Source organism: Crotalus tigris, unplaced genomic scaffold (assembly GCF_016545835.1).
Source record: "Crotalus tigris isolate CLP2741 ecotype Arizona unplaced genomic scaffold, ASM1654583v1 scf7180000024506.7606697, whole genome shotgun sequence".
NCBI lineage: Eukaryota > Metazoa > Chordata > Lepidosauria > Squamata > Viperidae > Crotalus > Crotalus tigris.
The window spans coordinates 4,712,773-4,727,476 of record NW_024100678.1 but is presented as its reverse complement, the minus strand read 5'-3'; the positions used below and the strand labels follow the sequence as shown (position 1 = coordinate 4,727,476).

Here is a 14,704-nt window from a genome sequence, read left to right as displayed (position 1 = left end):
TTTTGCTAACTGTTGCTTTGCTATTATTTTTACATTTTTTATCTTTTTTTCCATTGTTGTAAGCCATCCAGAGTAGCCCCATAGTGAGATGGGTGGCAAATAAATTTAACAAACAAATAATAATGGTTGGTCACAGAGCCAGCCAGCCAGACTGGATTTAGCATTTTTATCCACCCCCTGATTCCTTCCTATGGATCTGGAATAGGCAGATGTTGTTTAATGGTATTATGTCATAGGATGTAAATTGTTCCAAGCAAAGCTGCCTTTTGCAATTGACTGATAGTGATCTTTGTCAATGCTGATGTTCAGCTGGAGTTCCAGTTGATTTGTGATTGTACCCAAAGTGCCTATTACTATTGGTATTATCCTTAGTTTCTTTTGCCACAGTTGTTCTATTTGCAGAACTTTGTATTTTGTGATTTTGCTCCTCTCCAAATACAGCAATGTCCACCATCCAGACTCTTTTGTCTTTCTTACAGATAAGTGTTAAATCTGGGGTTTTATGTAGCAGGTATTTGTCTATTTGAATTCTAAAGTGCCAAAGCACTTTAGTTTATTTATTTGTCTATTTTGTGGTCCCACCAGGTATTTATTACAGACATTCTGATGTACCATTGTTGATACTTTGTTTTGCAAATATTTGCCTAAATCTGTGTGATCTTCTTGCAGCAGCTAACTAGGTAGTCCACTGTTTGTTCAGCTTCATTATTTATTATGGTTCACTGTATAGCCAGCCAGACTGGATTTGGCATTTTAATCCACCTATCGAGTCCCTCCCAAGGACCTGGGATAGGCAGGTGTTACTTAATGGTCTTTTAGATTGTTTATAATACCAATTGTGGTTATTTTAATTGACCACCTGTTTTTATTGGAGTTCTATAAACTCTTCCGAGTCTGTATTGGTTTGGTAATATGCAAACAGAATAAGTAAGTAAAATGTTAAGCAAAGAAAGTCTTACATAAGTGTATTTGAACATGTAGCCACTGCATGAAAGAACAGAAAACTCTGGAGCAAAGATTTTGGTGTAATGAAATAATTAAGCAATTAAGAATAAGCCTCGCTGAACTCAATGGCACTGACTGTTGAACTGATATCCATATAATGGTGCTACTAGGTACAAACGAAATGACTATAAAAGACAGAATGGCCAGTAGATTTGGTAAGATGTCCACATGATTTCAAAGAATTGCAGCCGAGACAGGAGATATAAATGAATAAAATAGAAAGTAGTAAATAAGATAATGGGATGAATGCCAAGATAAAATTATGATTTCAGGAAATATTGCTGAAAACATTTGGGAGCAATACATACAGGAAACAGAAAGTAGTTGACGCCACATATAACACTAGGTCTTTGTCCTTTTAAACCAGGGCTTCTCAACCAGTGGTACGGGTACCACCTGTGGTATATTGGCACCTGGCAGGTGGTATGCGACCACCCTAGAAAAGTAGCAGGGGACGGGAATGAGCTGAACTGGTGGCAGCACCGCACAAGCCTGAGCAAGAAATGGCTGGAGCTGCAGAGCTGTCAGGGCTCAGCGGAAGCGCCAGGATCAGTGCCGCTTTCCAGCTGATCAGCGCTTCAGGGCTGTCAGGGCTCAGCGGAAGCTCCAGGATCAGCGCCAGGCTCCAGCTGGAGCTTGGCGCTGATCCTGGCGCTTCTGCTGAGTCCTGAAGAAGCACCAATCAGCTGGAAAGCAGCACTAATCCTGACACTTCTGCTGAGCCCAAAAGAAGTGCCGATCAGCTCGAATGTTGCAGCATCTTCAGGGTCTTGTGATTTACATTCAGATGCTTGGCAACTGATTCATATTTATGACGGTCACAGTGTCCCAGGGTCATGGGACCAAAACCTGCTGCAACCACCCAGCAGACGGGGGGAATAAAAACCAACCCCCCCCAACCCCGCTGCCAACCCTCAACAGAAATGCTCACAACAATGAAAACTCGGACAGGAGGAAGAGAGCCGCCAGGCGGGCAGGCAGGTGTCTTGCTCGGCTGAGGCTTGGGGGACACTTTTTTCAGTGCCATTGTAACTTCGAACAGTCACTAAGCGAACTGTTGTAAGTTGAGGATTACCTGTACTTCATCACTTTTTTCCTTTTTTGGGGGGGGGGTCATCAAGTTTTTGACACCTTGCTAGGTGGCTGGTGGTACTCGAATGTTGCCATATCCTAAAAGTGATACAATGGGTGAAAAGGTTGGAAAGCCCTGCTTTTAAACCATGGTTTGTTGAAAAACTCAGTGACTATTTTACATATAATACCAAGCTGTAAAGTTTTATAACTTCAATAGAACACATTGATATTAAATAAACTACATAACTGTATTTAACTTGGCAGGTACGTAAATCTAAATTCAATGAAAAATCTCCCTACTTCAGATATATAAATCACAACTGAGGCTGGTCTAGATTTAGAAATCAATTTATTTAAAAGGAAAGAAAGGTGAACATCAATATCATTGTTAGTACTGCTGCATATGAGAGAAAATAAAAGGTGCAGAGAAAAACATAAAATTGGAATTCCCAGCAATGAAAACGCCAATCACCCTTTGTGCACTTTAGCAAAACACGATATGCAGTTTGGTTTTTTGCTTTAGTTCTAATGCAATATTACGCAAATTTATATTGCATTAGAACTAAGTATAAACTAATATTACAGAAAAAAATTAAATACTTATGAAAGGCACTGTTTCTGATTTACTGAAGATCTGATATAATCAGTTCAGAAAATACTTGACAGATCTGGATGAACAGGTGATGTAAGAATGGATGAACAGGTGATGTAAGAATCTATTTAATATTTAAAGAAGGCATAAATACTGCTACCGGTATGTAGACATTAAACTTCAAATTAGTAAACATTGTAATCTGTTGCATTTTACTATAAACTGTATTTGTGTCTCAAAAACGCATAACATAAATGTTTTCAAAGAGTAAAATTTTACTTAACACTTGGCACAGAAAGTAAACATTCAGAATCAGTATAAGAAAGTTTTTCTTCAAAACAAGCAGTCAAAAGACACCTATCACAAACCATTGTGAGTGCTTCTGACTCACTTTGGAAGCACAGTGAGACTTCAGGAGTGTGCAATAGCTGTCACTATTACTATAATGTATTTCATGAACAGCAGTTTCTCGAAATGCATTCTTTCAAAGTTAAATATAACCTGTCAGAATAAGCTAATATATTAATGGGTCTTTAAATATAGAGTTATATTTCTGAGAATTTGGGAAACAAAATCATTTTAAAAGATTAACAGCTAAGACTATTTTTAAATTTCAGTTGGATTCAAGCCTCTTACTATGTCACAGAGCACTCTGGCATGGCATGAGACATAATGTAACATTAATTGTGGACAAATGCATGCTGGACAACAAACAAACTAAACAAACTACCGGTGGTCAAGGTTTCTTCTATTTGAACTTGGTGGAGCATCAAAGTTTGTTCATAAAAAAAATGCTAGCCCAAGTGAAGATCACGGTTTCTGCATACAGGATGGATGGAGGGGTGAATGTTTATTTTTACTTCAATCTTCTAATTTCTCTCCCTACAGACCCAATTAGGATGAATTAAAACAAAGTTGATTTAGACTAGGATCATACATAGAAATAAATAATTCCTGCTTAGATTTAGTGTGGAGAGCTACAAGATCTGGGTTGCAAAAATCCAAGTGACCACTAAATAGCAGCATTTTTTGTATCTTTTCATTTGGATTTTTGTAGCTCAGATCTACGGTAATAGCCCAGTCTATGGCTAGTAGTTCAACAAACCACCGCTTTGTACCAAGCCAACCTTTACCTTCAATACTCTTTTGAGGATTCGGCCATAATCCAAGTCTCTCTGCAGTTTTCCACTTATTTCAAACAAATTTAGTATACTTAATTCTTAAGTTGGATTCCATCCACTGATGTTACTTTTCCATCCCCAAAGATCTTTATGGGATTTAATTTCCAATTACATTGCTCAGGAGCTCAGTCCTAACTTTTAACACCCCCCCCCCCCTACATTGGGCAAGTGTATTTGCATACACAGACATACACACAAACCAGGTTGAATTTGTCTGGATTAGAAAGAAGGTAATGGTAATGCACTTGCTAAGAAAACTCAGTAGGAATGGAGTTGAATTTTACTACTACTACTACTACTACTACTACTACTACTACTACTACTACTACTACTACTACTACTACTACTACTAGAGTTGGAAGGGACCTTGGAGGTCTTCTAGTCCAACCCTCTGCTCAGGCAGAAACCCTATAGTATACCATTTCAGACAAATGGGTTGTCCAGTCTCTTCTTAAAAATTTCCAATGTTGGAGCATTCACAACTTCTGAAGGCAGGTTGTTCCACTGATTAATTGTTCTAACTGTGAAGAAATTTCTCCTTAGTTCTAGGTTGCTTCTCTCTTTGGTTGTTTCCATCCAAAATATCAGGACTTTAAGCTGCCGCATTTGCTAATAGCAATTGCTCGAATTGGACTCCAAAGGAGCCAACAGTATCATTCAAGCGCAGCTCAAGGATCTTCTCCCGGCGTCGCGCACAGACGGCACCAGCCTCTCTGGGCGACAGAGTTGACCTCCCTCCCGACCGCATTACTCCACCGGCTGAAAGCCCTGGCGTTCCCCCCTCGTTAGGGCCCATTCATATTTTGGTCACGTGGCCGCTTTCCCCAATGGGCTCTTCTCCCCAGAAGGACTAGCGGCCGGGAACTGGAGTTTGGCCAGCGTTCAAGCGGAGGGAGGCAGCGCTGGCGGCGCCTCACTAGGGACAGGAGTGGGTCTCTCCTGCCGCCGCCGCTGCCGCGCAAAGGCTCCCCTGACGGCTCGGCTTCTTGCCCCTTCTATCGCTCCCAAGCGCAGCCAAAGCTCTCGCCGAGCGGCATGTCAGGCTGCTTTCTGCCCCGCCGGCCGCTGCGGTTCCACTTACCGCCGTCCAGCTTGACGACCTGGGGCAAGCGGTAAGTGCTAACCAGAAGGTCCAAAGGGATGGACACGGAGCTCCATTTCACATCCTTCAGACTGAAGCCCGGCGAGGGGGCCGCATCCATCTTCCCGCCCTTCTTTCGATCGGAAGATCCAAGCGGCGGCGAAGTCTTTGGGGAAAGCTGCACTCTTCCCTCAGCCTCTAGTGTTGCTGCGGTCGCCTTCCCGAGCCATTCTGGACTTGGCTCAACGGCAAGGTGACTTGGCACCGACCGCTGCTACTCCGCCGGCCGCGGCGTGGGTTGCAAAGGCGGCTGCTGTCGCTCCCCCTGACTCTTTCGCTAGTAGCTCCAGTTGACCCAGTAAACGCCATCCCAGCACAGGGGACTGACTAATCAACAAGGTGCGAGAGACGCCTGCGCAGTTTGCGCTCCTCCTCTTCTCCACTCCCAGGGAAAGTGAAGCCCCGGCGCTCCCTCCTTCCCTAATCAACCAGGGAAGGGGGGGGGAGAGGGACGGACAACCGCCCGCCCGCCTGCCGCCAATTCTGGCCCTCTCGCTCCCTCTCCCGACCGCTAAAAAGGCATGCAGTTTGGCTACCCCAGTTCAGGCTGGAATCAGTAAAATGTTACTATTGTTATTTATTTTTTCTTAAAACTGCAAGCTTCGGTGCTTCGGCTTAAAGGAAAGAAGCAGAAAAAACTGGGATTTACCTTCAGAAGAAATAGCTTGTGCCGATCATAATGAGAAAGCCTGACCAATATTTTTTTGGCTGCTGTGTTCTGCTGCAGCAGAACAGCCTCATTTGGGAGTTAAATCCCCTTGAATTCCTTGAAGCTATGTTCACACAATACACTAAATCATGGTTAATGTAGTTTTTCAAATTAAACCAGTTGTGATTGAGTTGCACAAAATGTACTTGCGGGTACTTGCTCAACCTGCTTGTAATCTTGACCCAAGTTTTTTGTTATAGGGCAAACCAAGGACAATTTTTACTATTCTTTCAAAATGATTGAAAACATATAAAGATGTGGAGTAGGACACAATGACAGCCATTATAGAAGATGCTGGTACAGTGCTTTTTAATATATCTTATGTGAACTATTAGCACTGTGAACCATATGAGCACAACTGATCCAAAACGCACACAGCCTAGCATGACATGCAGCCTTATACTACTTACTGAGAAAGTTAATGGTTATAACAGTGATCAGCAGCAGAGAAACCCAAGTTCAAATCTACCTTCAGCCATGGAAATTAGCTGTGCAACTTTGCACCAGTCATTCTCAACTCTTCCTAGTTGATAACATTGCTGGGGGTGTGATGGGATGAGGAAATTAAAGCCCAAGAACTGATATGTATATCACCCTGAGCTGCTGGAGGAAAGACAGAATGTAAGTCACAAATGCTGGTCTATGACTGTAATAAAGATTTAAGTCATGTATTTTTTGAGCTCAGCCCCACTGGTTATGATCCTCTACCAGAGAATTATGAAAACAGCAAGGAGGAAGGCAGTAAGATGTTCCCTATGTTTCCAGCCCTCACCTCACAGCAAGTGTGTCTGCATTCCAGCCAGAACCCAGCCCTGTTGCCATCAGTCTTATCATCTATACCTGCTCCATTCCAGTCTCTGAAAGGCAAGTGTGACATTCTGCATCAGCATTGGGACAAGATAAAACAATGTAGAACAGCAGCAGGTATAACAGAGGGTCAAATCTCGCTCCTTTCCCACAAGAAAAGTCCCAATAAAAGCAGTTCGTATATTTTTAAAAAGTGGGAGAAAAGCAGCTTTCAGCTGGTGAATTGGTGAGCTAACCTATACACTAAGGTTAAAAACACAGCTAAAAAAGAATGCCCTAGGTATTTCTCATAAAAAATGCTTGGTATCCCACAACCTTGCAAAGTTTAAGGTAACCCAATGATTTAATTGAAAACTATTCCAGTTCTGCAAATGTGATAAAGGCAGTAAATGTTACCAGAGGAATGAAACATAACAATGATGGTTCAATATGGTATAAATAATTGTGTTAGAACAATATTCCTTTGAAGTAACTCGGCATTATAGGTTTGTTAAATGCTAAGTAGATAAGTACCAGGAAGAGCTACCAAGAAAACAGGATTATCCAATCCTGGATAATCTCTTCAGAGTAGTACCCTTACAAAACATGCAAATTAAAATGAAATTTCTCTTCAAAATATATATCCATATTTAATTAGAAAACTTATTTGGTTTTAATTCTGATTACTATACCGTATTTTCCGGCGTATAAGACGACTGGGCATATAAGATGACCCCCAACTTTTGAAAAGATTTCCATGGTTTAGCAAGTCATCTTATATGCCGGAAAATACGGGTACTTTAACTTTCTAATAAAAGTAATGTAAGCCCTAAACACATTAGCATTTCATTATATTTCATCGCTTGTTCCTGATCTGCTGAAGATAAATGTAGCTGGGTAACATCCCATAATAAGCATGGGAGTGCACTTGTGAAGCTTTGCAGTATATGAGGAACTAGCAATGGGACTAGCTGGCCCCTCTCATTCCAGTGGAAGCAGCCTAATTTGGATCCTACTGGCCAAAGAATTTCTGCTGCTGGGCTCCAAGAGAAGATTTCTGTTGTGCCCCCCCCAGAATATTCTACCATCAGAGGTGAGATTCCCCCCCCCCAGACACACAGGAACACAATCCTGGCCTTCTGGCAGAGCCAGAAGTTCCAGTGAAGCCAAAGGTGGGCTGGGGCCCCTGGTGCTGGATGCCCTGCGGCGGGGATGGCCAGATGGGATTGTCGGAGCCGAGACTGCTGTTTTGTAGAGGCAGCTGAACACCCCCGTGTTACCGACGCTGTTGATCTCCATGGTGGAGCTGAGGTCATTCTTCCAGGTGCTGATCAGGGAGGTTTAAAGGGGGGACGAAAGCAGGTCGCGGCACTAGCCAAGCCCAGCTGTCCAACAGACCGCTTCTGGGATGACACCCTGCGGGCGGATCGCTCTGTCATCTGCGCAGCAAGAGCACCAGCCACGGCAGCAGGTTGTCAAAGAAGCGGCCAAGCACAGAGGAGGAAACTCTGAGCGTCGGTCAGTCGGGGTCCCAGGGCTTCTGGCGCTCAGCGCGACGGCACCGGATGCTGTCAACCCCGAGGAAGCGGCACCCTCTGTGCAGCCCGACGGCTCCCACCAGCTGCTCCTGCCGCCCACCCGAGCAGAGGCTGGTGGCAGGGGGATTTCCCCTGGGGAGGAAAAGCCCTGCTCGCACTGCCTCCCTCCACCGCCCTAAACTGGGAGGGGCAGGATCCCCGCCTGAGCTGCCCCTCCCAGCTTCTGCAAAATCACTGGCCTGCAAGCACTGAGCAGCACTTCGGCAGCAAGGGGGGCAGGGGCACTTCTTCTCGGGAAACCCCCGCCGCTAACCCAACACGGGCATTCTTACTCAGCTGGCTCTCCCCCAGTGCTCCTCTTCCACCATTGGTCTGCCAACACTCCAACCTCGCCCCTTCCTCCCAGCTGTTTCTCGGAGGGACACTTTTCTAGGGCTGTTTGGCTGTGTGGGACACTTAAACTCATCCGGACAGCCAATCCCCGTGCCAAGGGGTGAGGAGCATGGGGCGCAGGATATGGGGGAGCTTGCTTTGATGTACCATATTTTCCGGCGTATAAGACAACTGGGCATATAAGACGACCCCCAACTTTTGAGAAAATTTTCATGGTTTAGAAAGTCGTCTTATATGCCGGAAAATACGGTATATATTACGTTTAAGGTAGTGGTCTATTACAAATAACAAGTACATGTCAATGTAATGAGAATTACAAGGTTCAAAACCTAGGGTTACTATTTTTAGATTACAAAAATCCAGCTAATCAAGGATGGCAGAGACATTAGAAAGAACTAATACTTAACTGTTAAAACGGACATCTAGATTTTACAACTAATATAATGTATGGTAGCCCTGTTTTTTAAAAAATATTACACACACACACCTTTCTGCAGTTTCTTAAACCAAATGCTTTTTTACCTCAGAATCAAATGGCAGTGGTGGAAGCCAACCATGTAATCTCAAAAAAAGACATGTATATTTTTATAAATTACAGACAGGTGCCACATTCATGCCACTGTACTTTTGTTCTTAGTTCTAAAGCACAGTAGAATCCATATTATACACCATTAAACATAAGTATTACACAAGATTTTCTTGTAATTGAAGATGGAATTGAATCTTTCAGTTTAGAAAATTCATGTATATAACTTAAAGACATTTTTGATTAAAACTATTGCTTTGGAGGAATGTGTGTACTGCTTCAGGTAAACAATGAGATAATGACCCTAAAATGTTAGCATTTGTAGCAATTGTGGCAGATGGCCATAAGTTAAAAGAGATATACTTATTTTATGTATTGGCAGTTTAGTGTTTTGTGTTTTGTTTTTTTGTCTTCACTCTAGCCCAGAGTAGGCAACCTTGGCTCTTTTATGACTCGTGGATAGCTGGCTCAGGAATTCTGGGAGTTGAAGTCCACAAGTCATAAAAGAGCCAAGGTTGCCTACCCCTGCTCTATCCAAATTAGACCAAGTATAAACCATGCCCAAGAGGCCCTTTGCCCAGCTGGTATTTCAGCTGCAGTCTTAATTAGAACAGGATGCTCTCAGTATGGTTATACATACCTTTGTCATCTCATGCCTGGATTATTGCAGTTAACTTGGGGGAGGGGTAGTTGCTCTTGAAGACCACTCTGAAACTTCAGTTAATACATAATGCAACAGCCTGTGTGCTTACTGTGCAATGCGGTATTGTCTAACAACATCACAGTTATGGGGGCTGTGCTAGTTACTGCTGTTTCCAAGTGCAATTCAATATGCTGGTTATTGTCAATAAAGCTACAGGTCTCTTGGAGACTAGCTATCCTAAGTAAATTCTGCCCAACCGATCCAGGAGAATAGGGAGTCCTTGCCTGAAGGCCCTTCTTATCAAAAGGTATGACTGAAGGGGGCATGTAGGGAGGTGTTATTGGTGGCTGCTTTCCTTTTCCCTGAGGCACAAGAGTTCCCCCCTCCAAGGCCATCGAAAGAACAGTTACAATTTTAGTGACTAAGTAGGCCATCATTGTTTGGTATTTTTTTAAGATTTTACAGACAGTCCTCGACTTACAATCATCATTCAGCCTGGAATTACAATTGTAAGTCATTGTAGTCATAAATCAAGCCATGTGACCAGAAGTAATTTTCTAGCCTTTTTCATAGTAGTCATTAAGTGAACACCACAATTGTTAAGTGAACACATTCATTTGAATGGGCTCTTTTTGCTGGTAACCAACAACAACAAAAAAAGCCAGAAACTGCAAAAAAAAAAAAAAAATTGCAAAATGTGACTGGAACACCATAACCCCCCCCCCCAAATGCGGCTGAGTGACCATGGGAGGGCAGCATGACCATTTATGACAGCCCAGGGGTGGTTATCAGGCCATAAAAAAATCCATTCTGTGGCTATCATAACTTCAAATAGTACAGTGACTAGTTAAGTGAGAACTACCTGTAATTGCTTTTAACCATTATTCATTATATAGTTTCAATTCAATAGTTAGCCAAGAGCCCCTGGAGTTACACAATTTATATAGAATAATTAATATATAATATAGCTTTTAAAAATATATTTGATTTTTATCCAACATATTTATTATTTTTATAAATAACTCAAGGCAGTGAACAGATCTAAAAATCCTTCTCCTTGTTTTTCCCACAACAGCAATAACTCTATGTGGTGGGCTGTACTGACATAGTGTCTGGCCCAAATCAACTAGCCAGCTTTCATGCCTAAGTAGGAACTAGAACTCACAGTCTCCTGCTTTCTAGCCTAGTGCCTTTACCATTAGATTCTCTATGGTAAAATACATAAATATATCCTCTCTTTTGGTATTATGACTGCTTTGAAAAAATGACATGGGAAAGAACTGATGTTCACTTCTAGTGCTCTCTCATGCGTTAAGGTAATTGACTGGTTACCAATGGGAATGTCACAGATGTTGTTTTGTTCAGTAAAGTAAGTTATGTCTGACAGAAAATATACCTAGTTCAATGTGACAACATCTCAAGCCTGCCTTGCTGACACTGTCTCCCAAAGGAAAGGCAGAAATAAGTTTTTGAACTAAAGAAGTCAGGCATATTAGGTAGATCTTTAAAAAAATAGGGTTTTTATAACTGTGGTCATACAACTATGAATGAGTGCTGCCTATACTTAAAGTAATTTCAAGCTCTTAAGAATAAAAAAGCATGCTGGCTGGGGAATTTTGGGAATGAAAGTCCACACATCTTAACGCTGCCAAAGTTGAAAAACATTGCCCTAGAGTATTGAAAACAGACTGTATTGCAGCTAAATCTCAAAAGAGAGCCAGTCATGGGGAACTTTGAAGGAACAGATAGGACTCTAGGGCTTTCATGAAAAATGTCAGAATTTACTGAGACGGCAATCCATATGGATATCACAGCCTATGGAAACCAAGAGAACAACTTGTAAATGTGATGAGTCCCCCTTCCTGTCTTAAAAAGTATTGACATGTTGATATAGGTGAAAACTATTATTCACGTATCTTGGTCCCAGAATACCAACAATTTTAATTAGCTTTGGAAATCATAGTTAGTGCCCTACAGGTATCATATGTTCTGACTTCTTGTTCTTACCAACTCCTGGGTATTTAGATTCTAACACCAATTCAAGTTTGCAGATAATCTTTAAAGGCAGCTTTGTACAGAATGCTTGTTTGTTCATTTATTACATTTTTGAACTGCCCATCTCCCTCAGAGAAAGTCTCTGGGCAGTGTACAATAAAATGTTAAAATATAAAAATTATATATAAAAATTATAGATTTAGAGGCAATCAAGGATGATTATACACTGTTAAAATTAGTTAAAAAGTTGAAGGCAAGGTTCTCAGGGTATCAGCCAACTCCATGGCTATGTGCTCCTTTGGATTCTCCATGCAAGGCCACAGAACCATGCTTTGACTCCTTTTCAGAAAGTCAGAAGAGTAGGGGGTTGCCTTACCTCAGTGGGGAAAATACTCCACCGGGCAGGGGCAACGGCAGAGATGGTTCTTTCTCTTTCTAGATCCCAGCAGTCAGAGTTCTTTAACTGACAGGATCTGCAATGTATTTTCCCTGCCTGATCGATTGGGATGGGCTGATGTAATGGGATGGCAAAAGTTTCTCAAAATATACAATCCTTCAAATATACAGCCTCATCAAAGACCTGATCTAAGCCTCCTTAAATTCATTGTTGTCCATGACAAGAAGCCTTGTGATGCTCCTTTAAGAGTTCTGTAGTTTCATGGGGTAAGTAGATAGAAGTGAAAGGTAAATGTGACAATCATACTGACTTTCCCCAGAACGTACAGATTCATTACAACTTGGGTCACAAGATGGAACTTTACAGCACTTCTTAGCTGATAATCGTGAAGTGGAACAGAAATTTTCTAGCACAAACCTTTTGAGAGTCTTCTACCATGAAGGATCAGAATCTTTGTAACATTATGCCTGACCTATTTAACTCTTCTGTAAAGCATGATACAGTGGAACTGGCCTCTGCTACTAAACTTTGGTGTGAACTCAAGATATGATTGTTTTCCAATGTTTCTGCATTCAACTTAAATCCTCAAATGACCTCAACTTCTGGCGGTTGGTATAACAAGTTTTATAAGTGTCATTATTTACACAGAAATAAATTTATCTTCCTAACTAACCAATAGCATTTTTTGCCAGCCATGATAACCACCTTCCTCATCCAGGGAGGTAATAAAATTATTCCTGAGCAAAGTGGAACTGAAAGTGACTTATGTTATAAATGCTGCCTGAACATTTGAACTTAACAATGATTCATGTGGGAGCCTGAGGTTTCCTGCTGCCTTAATAATGGGATAAGAAATAGGTAATATATTTTCATCTCTTCTTTTCACTTGCTTTATCCGGTTCTTTAAAAAGATGTAATAATTTTTAAGCCCATGAAAGCTGCAAGTGTGAGGATATCAAAGCTATCCTAATGTTAATTCTCAAAAGGGGGGGTAAATATTTAATATTCAGGGGCTTTAAAAAAAAATCCGTAAGGAATATTTGGAAGTAATATTCTATTTTATATTAGAAAGATAGGCTGGTAACTTTGAGATAAATTTTAATTCAGAGTTCCCCAACCTTTCCGGCTTTGTGGACTGGCGGGGGGAGGGGCTGTTCCATGGGAGCAAGCACACGCACACAGCTCCATTTGTGTGACCAGCGGGCACATGTGCCAGCTGCTCATGCAAATGGAGCACTCACAAACATGCTTGCCCGCTGCTCATGCAAGTAGGCATGGACACGCACATGTGTGCTCACCCACTACTTTGGGTGGCCCAGTTCTGAACAGCTCACAGCTTGGGGGATGGGGACCCCTGCTTTAATTTAAAAAGCACCATTAGAATTTTCCTTCAATGGCAAATTATCTAAAATTGTATAATTATATGATTAATGTTTTAATTGCTTAGTCATTGACCATGTCAATAAGCTATAAAAACAATACAGAGAAAACAATAGGACATATTCATAATAAATAATCACCCTCAAGATAACCCCAATGTGTTCTAGGTTATCCTCTTCAGAGTGGTCTTTGATATGAAAACCACAATCTTCCTAGTAATATACAGTACAAGTTAATTACATGTGAGAATTACAATAGTTTATCTTGGACGCCCCAATATTTCTTATTTTTTTAAGTAAGGATATAAATATAGCAATAACAATAGCACTTAAACTTATGTACTGGCCCATACTCTGAGTGGTTTACAGAGTCAGCATATTGCTCTCAACAATCTGGGTCCTTGTTTTATCAACCTCGAAAGGATGGAAGGCTGAGTCAACCTTGAGTTGGTGAGGATTGAACTTCAGGCTGTGAGGAGAGTTAGCCTGCAATACTGCAATCTAACCACTGCAAGCCTCCAGTAGCCAAAGGCAAATCAGGCCATCTGTAGCTTAAGCTACAGTGCTTTCATAGGTTATTATGTAAGTCTCCAGCGCCGTACGAGGTAGACAAGACAGGAACATTGCTAGATGAGCTACACACAATTTGGCAGTGTTGTAAAAGAATGAATCAGCCATACTTCTACAGCTTCATCTGTAATCTATGTTGTTAATTGTCAAAAAGTAGCATATCTGATTTTCTCTTTGTTAAGGCTATTTGCAGTGGGCAGCTTTTTACCCTTGTATCTACAGAGAGATCTCCAACTTGTATAGTTGAATGAAAAAAAATGAGTGTGTGAAATATATCCATCATTTTGATTATAGGGTATTTGAATGTTAACAAATCTCTTTTACATCCTATTTTACTGGGTAACCATTTCGCTGCTTGTAAGTATATCAGATGCAGTTAACATTGGAGGAATTTGCTTAAAGATAAAACAAGAGCCCTTTTGTTGTCCCAACAACTCTTATAAGCTCTGATAAGTAGGAAAACCTAACCTGGATATGCTGAAGGAGCGAACTGTTAATTGCCCCCTCCCTCTTTTCATCATACAGTAATAGGGAATTTCTCTCCTATTGGAGTTTAAGTATCTTTTCTGTTAAATCCACGCTGTTCTCAATGTTTGTGCTTCTGTAAGTGGTTAGTTTCTCTACTTGTTTCTGGTAAAAGGCTTTTTAAAAGAATTGAAATTGTTGCTTATTGGTAAGTAGTCAAAAATAGAAACAACTGTCTCCAATTACTGTTAAAAGGCATATCCTAAGTATAAAATCTGAGGCATTCTTACTTATAAGATTCTGTCCCTTC

At 41.4% G+C, this 14,704-nt stretch overlaps 1 protein-coding gene across 4 annotated transcripts in view; it reads right to left on the bottom strand.

Annotated features, from left to right (window-relative positions):
- The window catches only part of GAREM1 (GRB2 associated regulator of MAPK1 subtype 1), an 82,586-nt gene extending 76,421 nt beyond the window's left edge, over nucleotides 1-6,165 (bottom strand). For all 4 annotated transcript variants that reach the window (XM_039333657.1, XM_039333658.1, XM_039333659.1 and 1 more), the window contains exon 1: nucleotides 4,934-6,165. In XM_039333657.1, coding sequence (XP_039189591.1) covers nucleotides 4,934-5,054 — 121 coding nt within the window. In that variant the 5' untranslated portion in view covers nucleotides 5,055-6,165. The remainder of the gene's footprint in view (nucleotides 1-4,933) is intronic.
- Nucleotides 6,166-14,704: the final 8,539 nt, after the last annotated feature.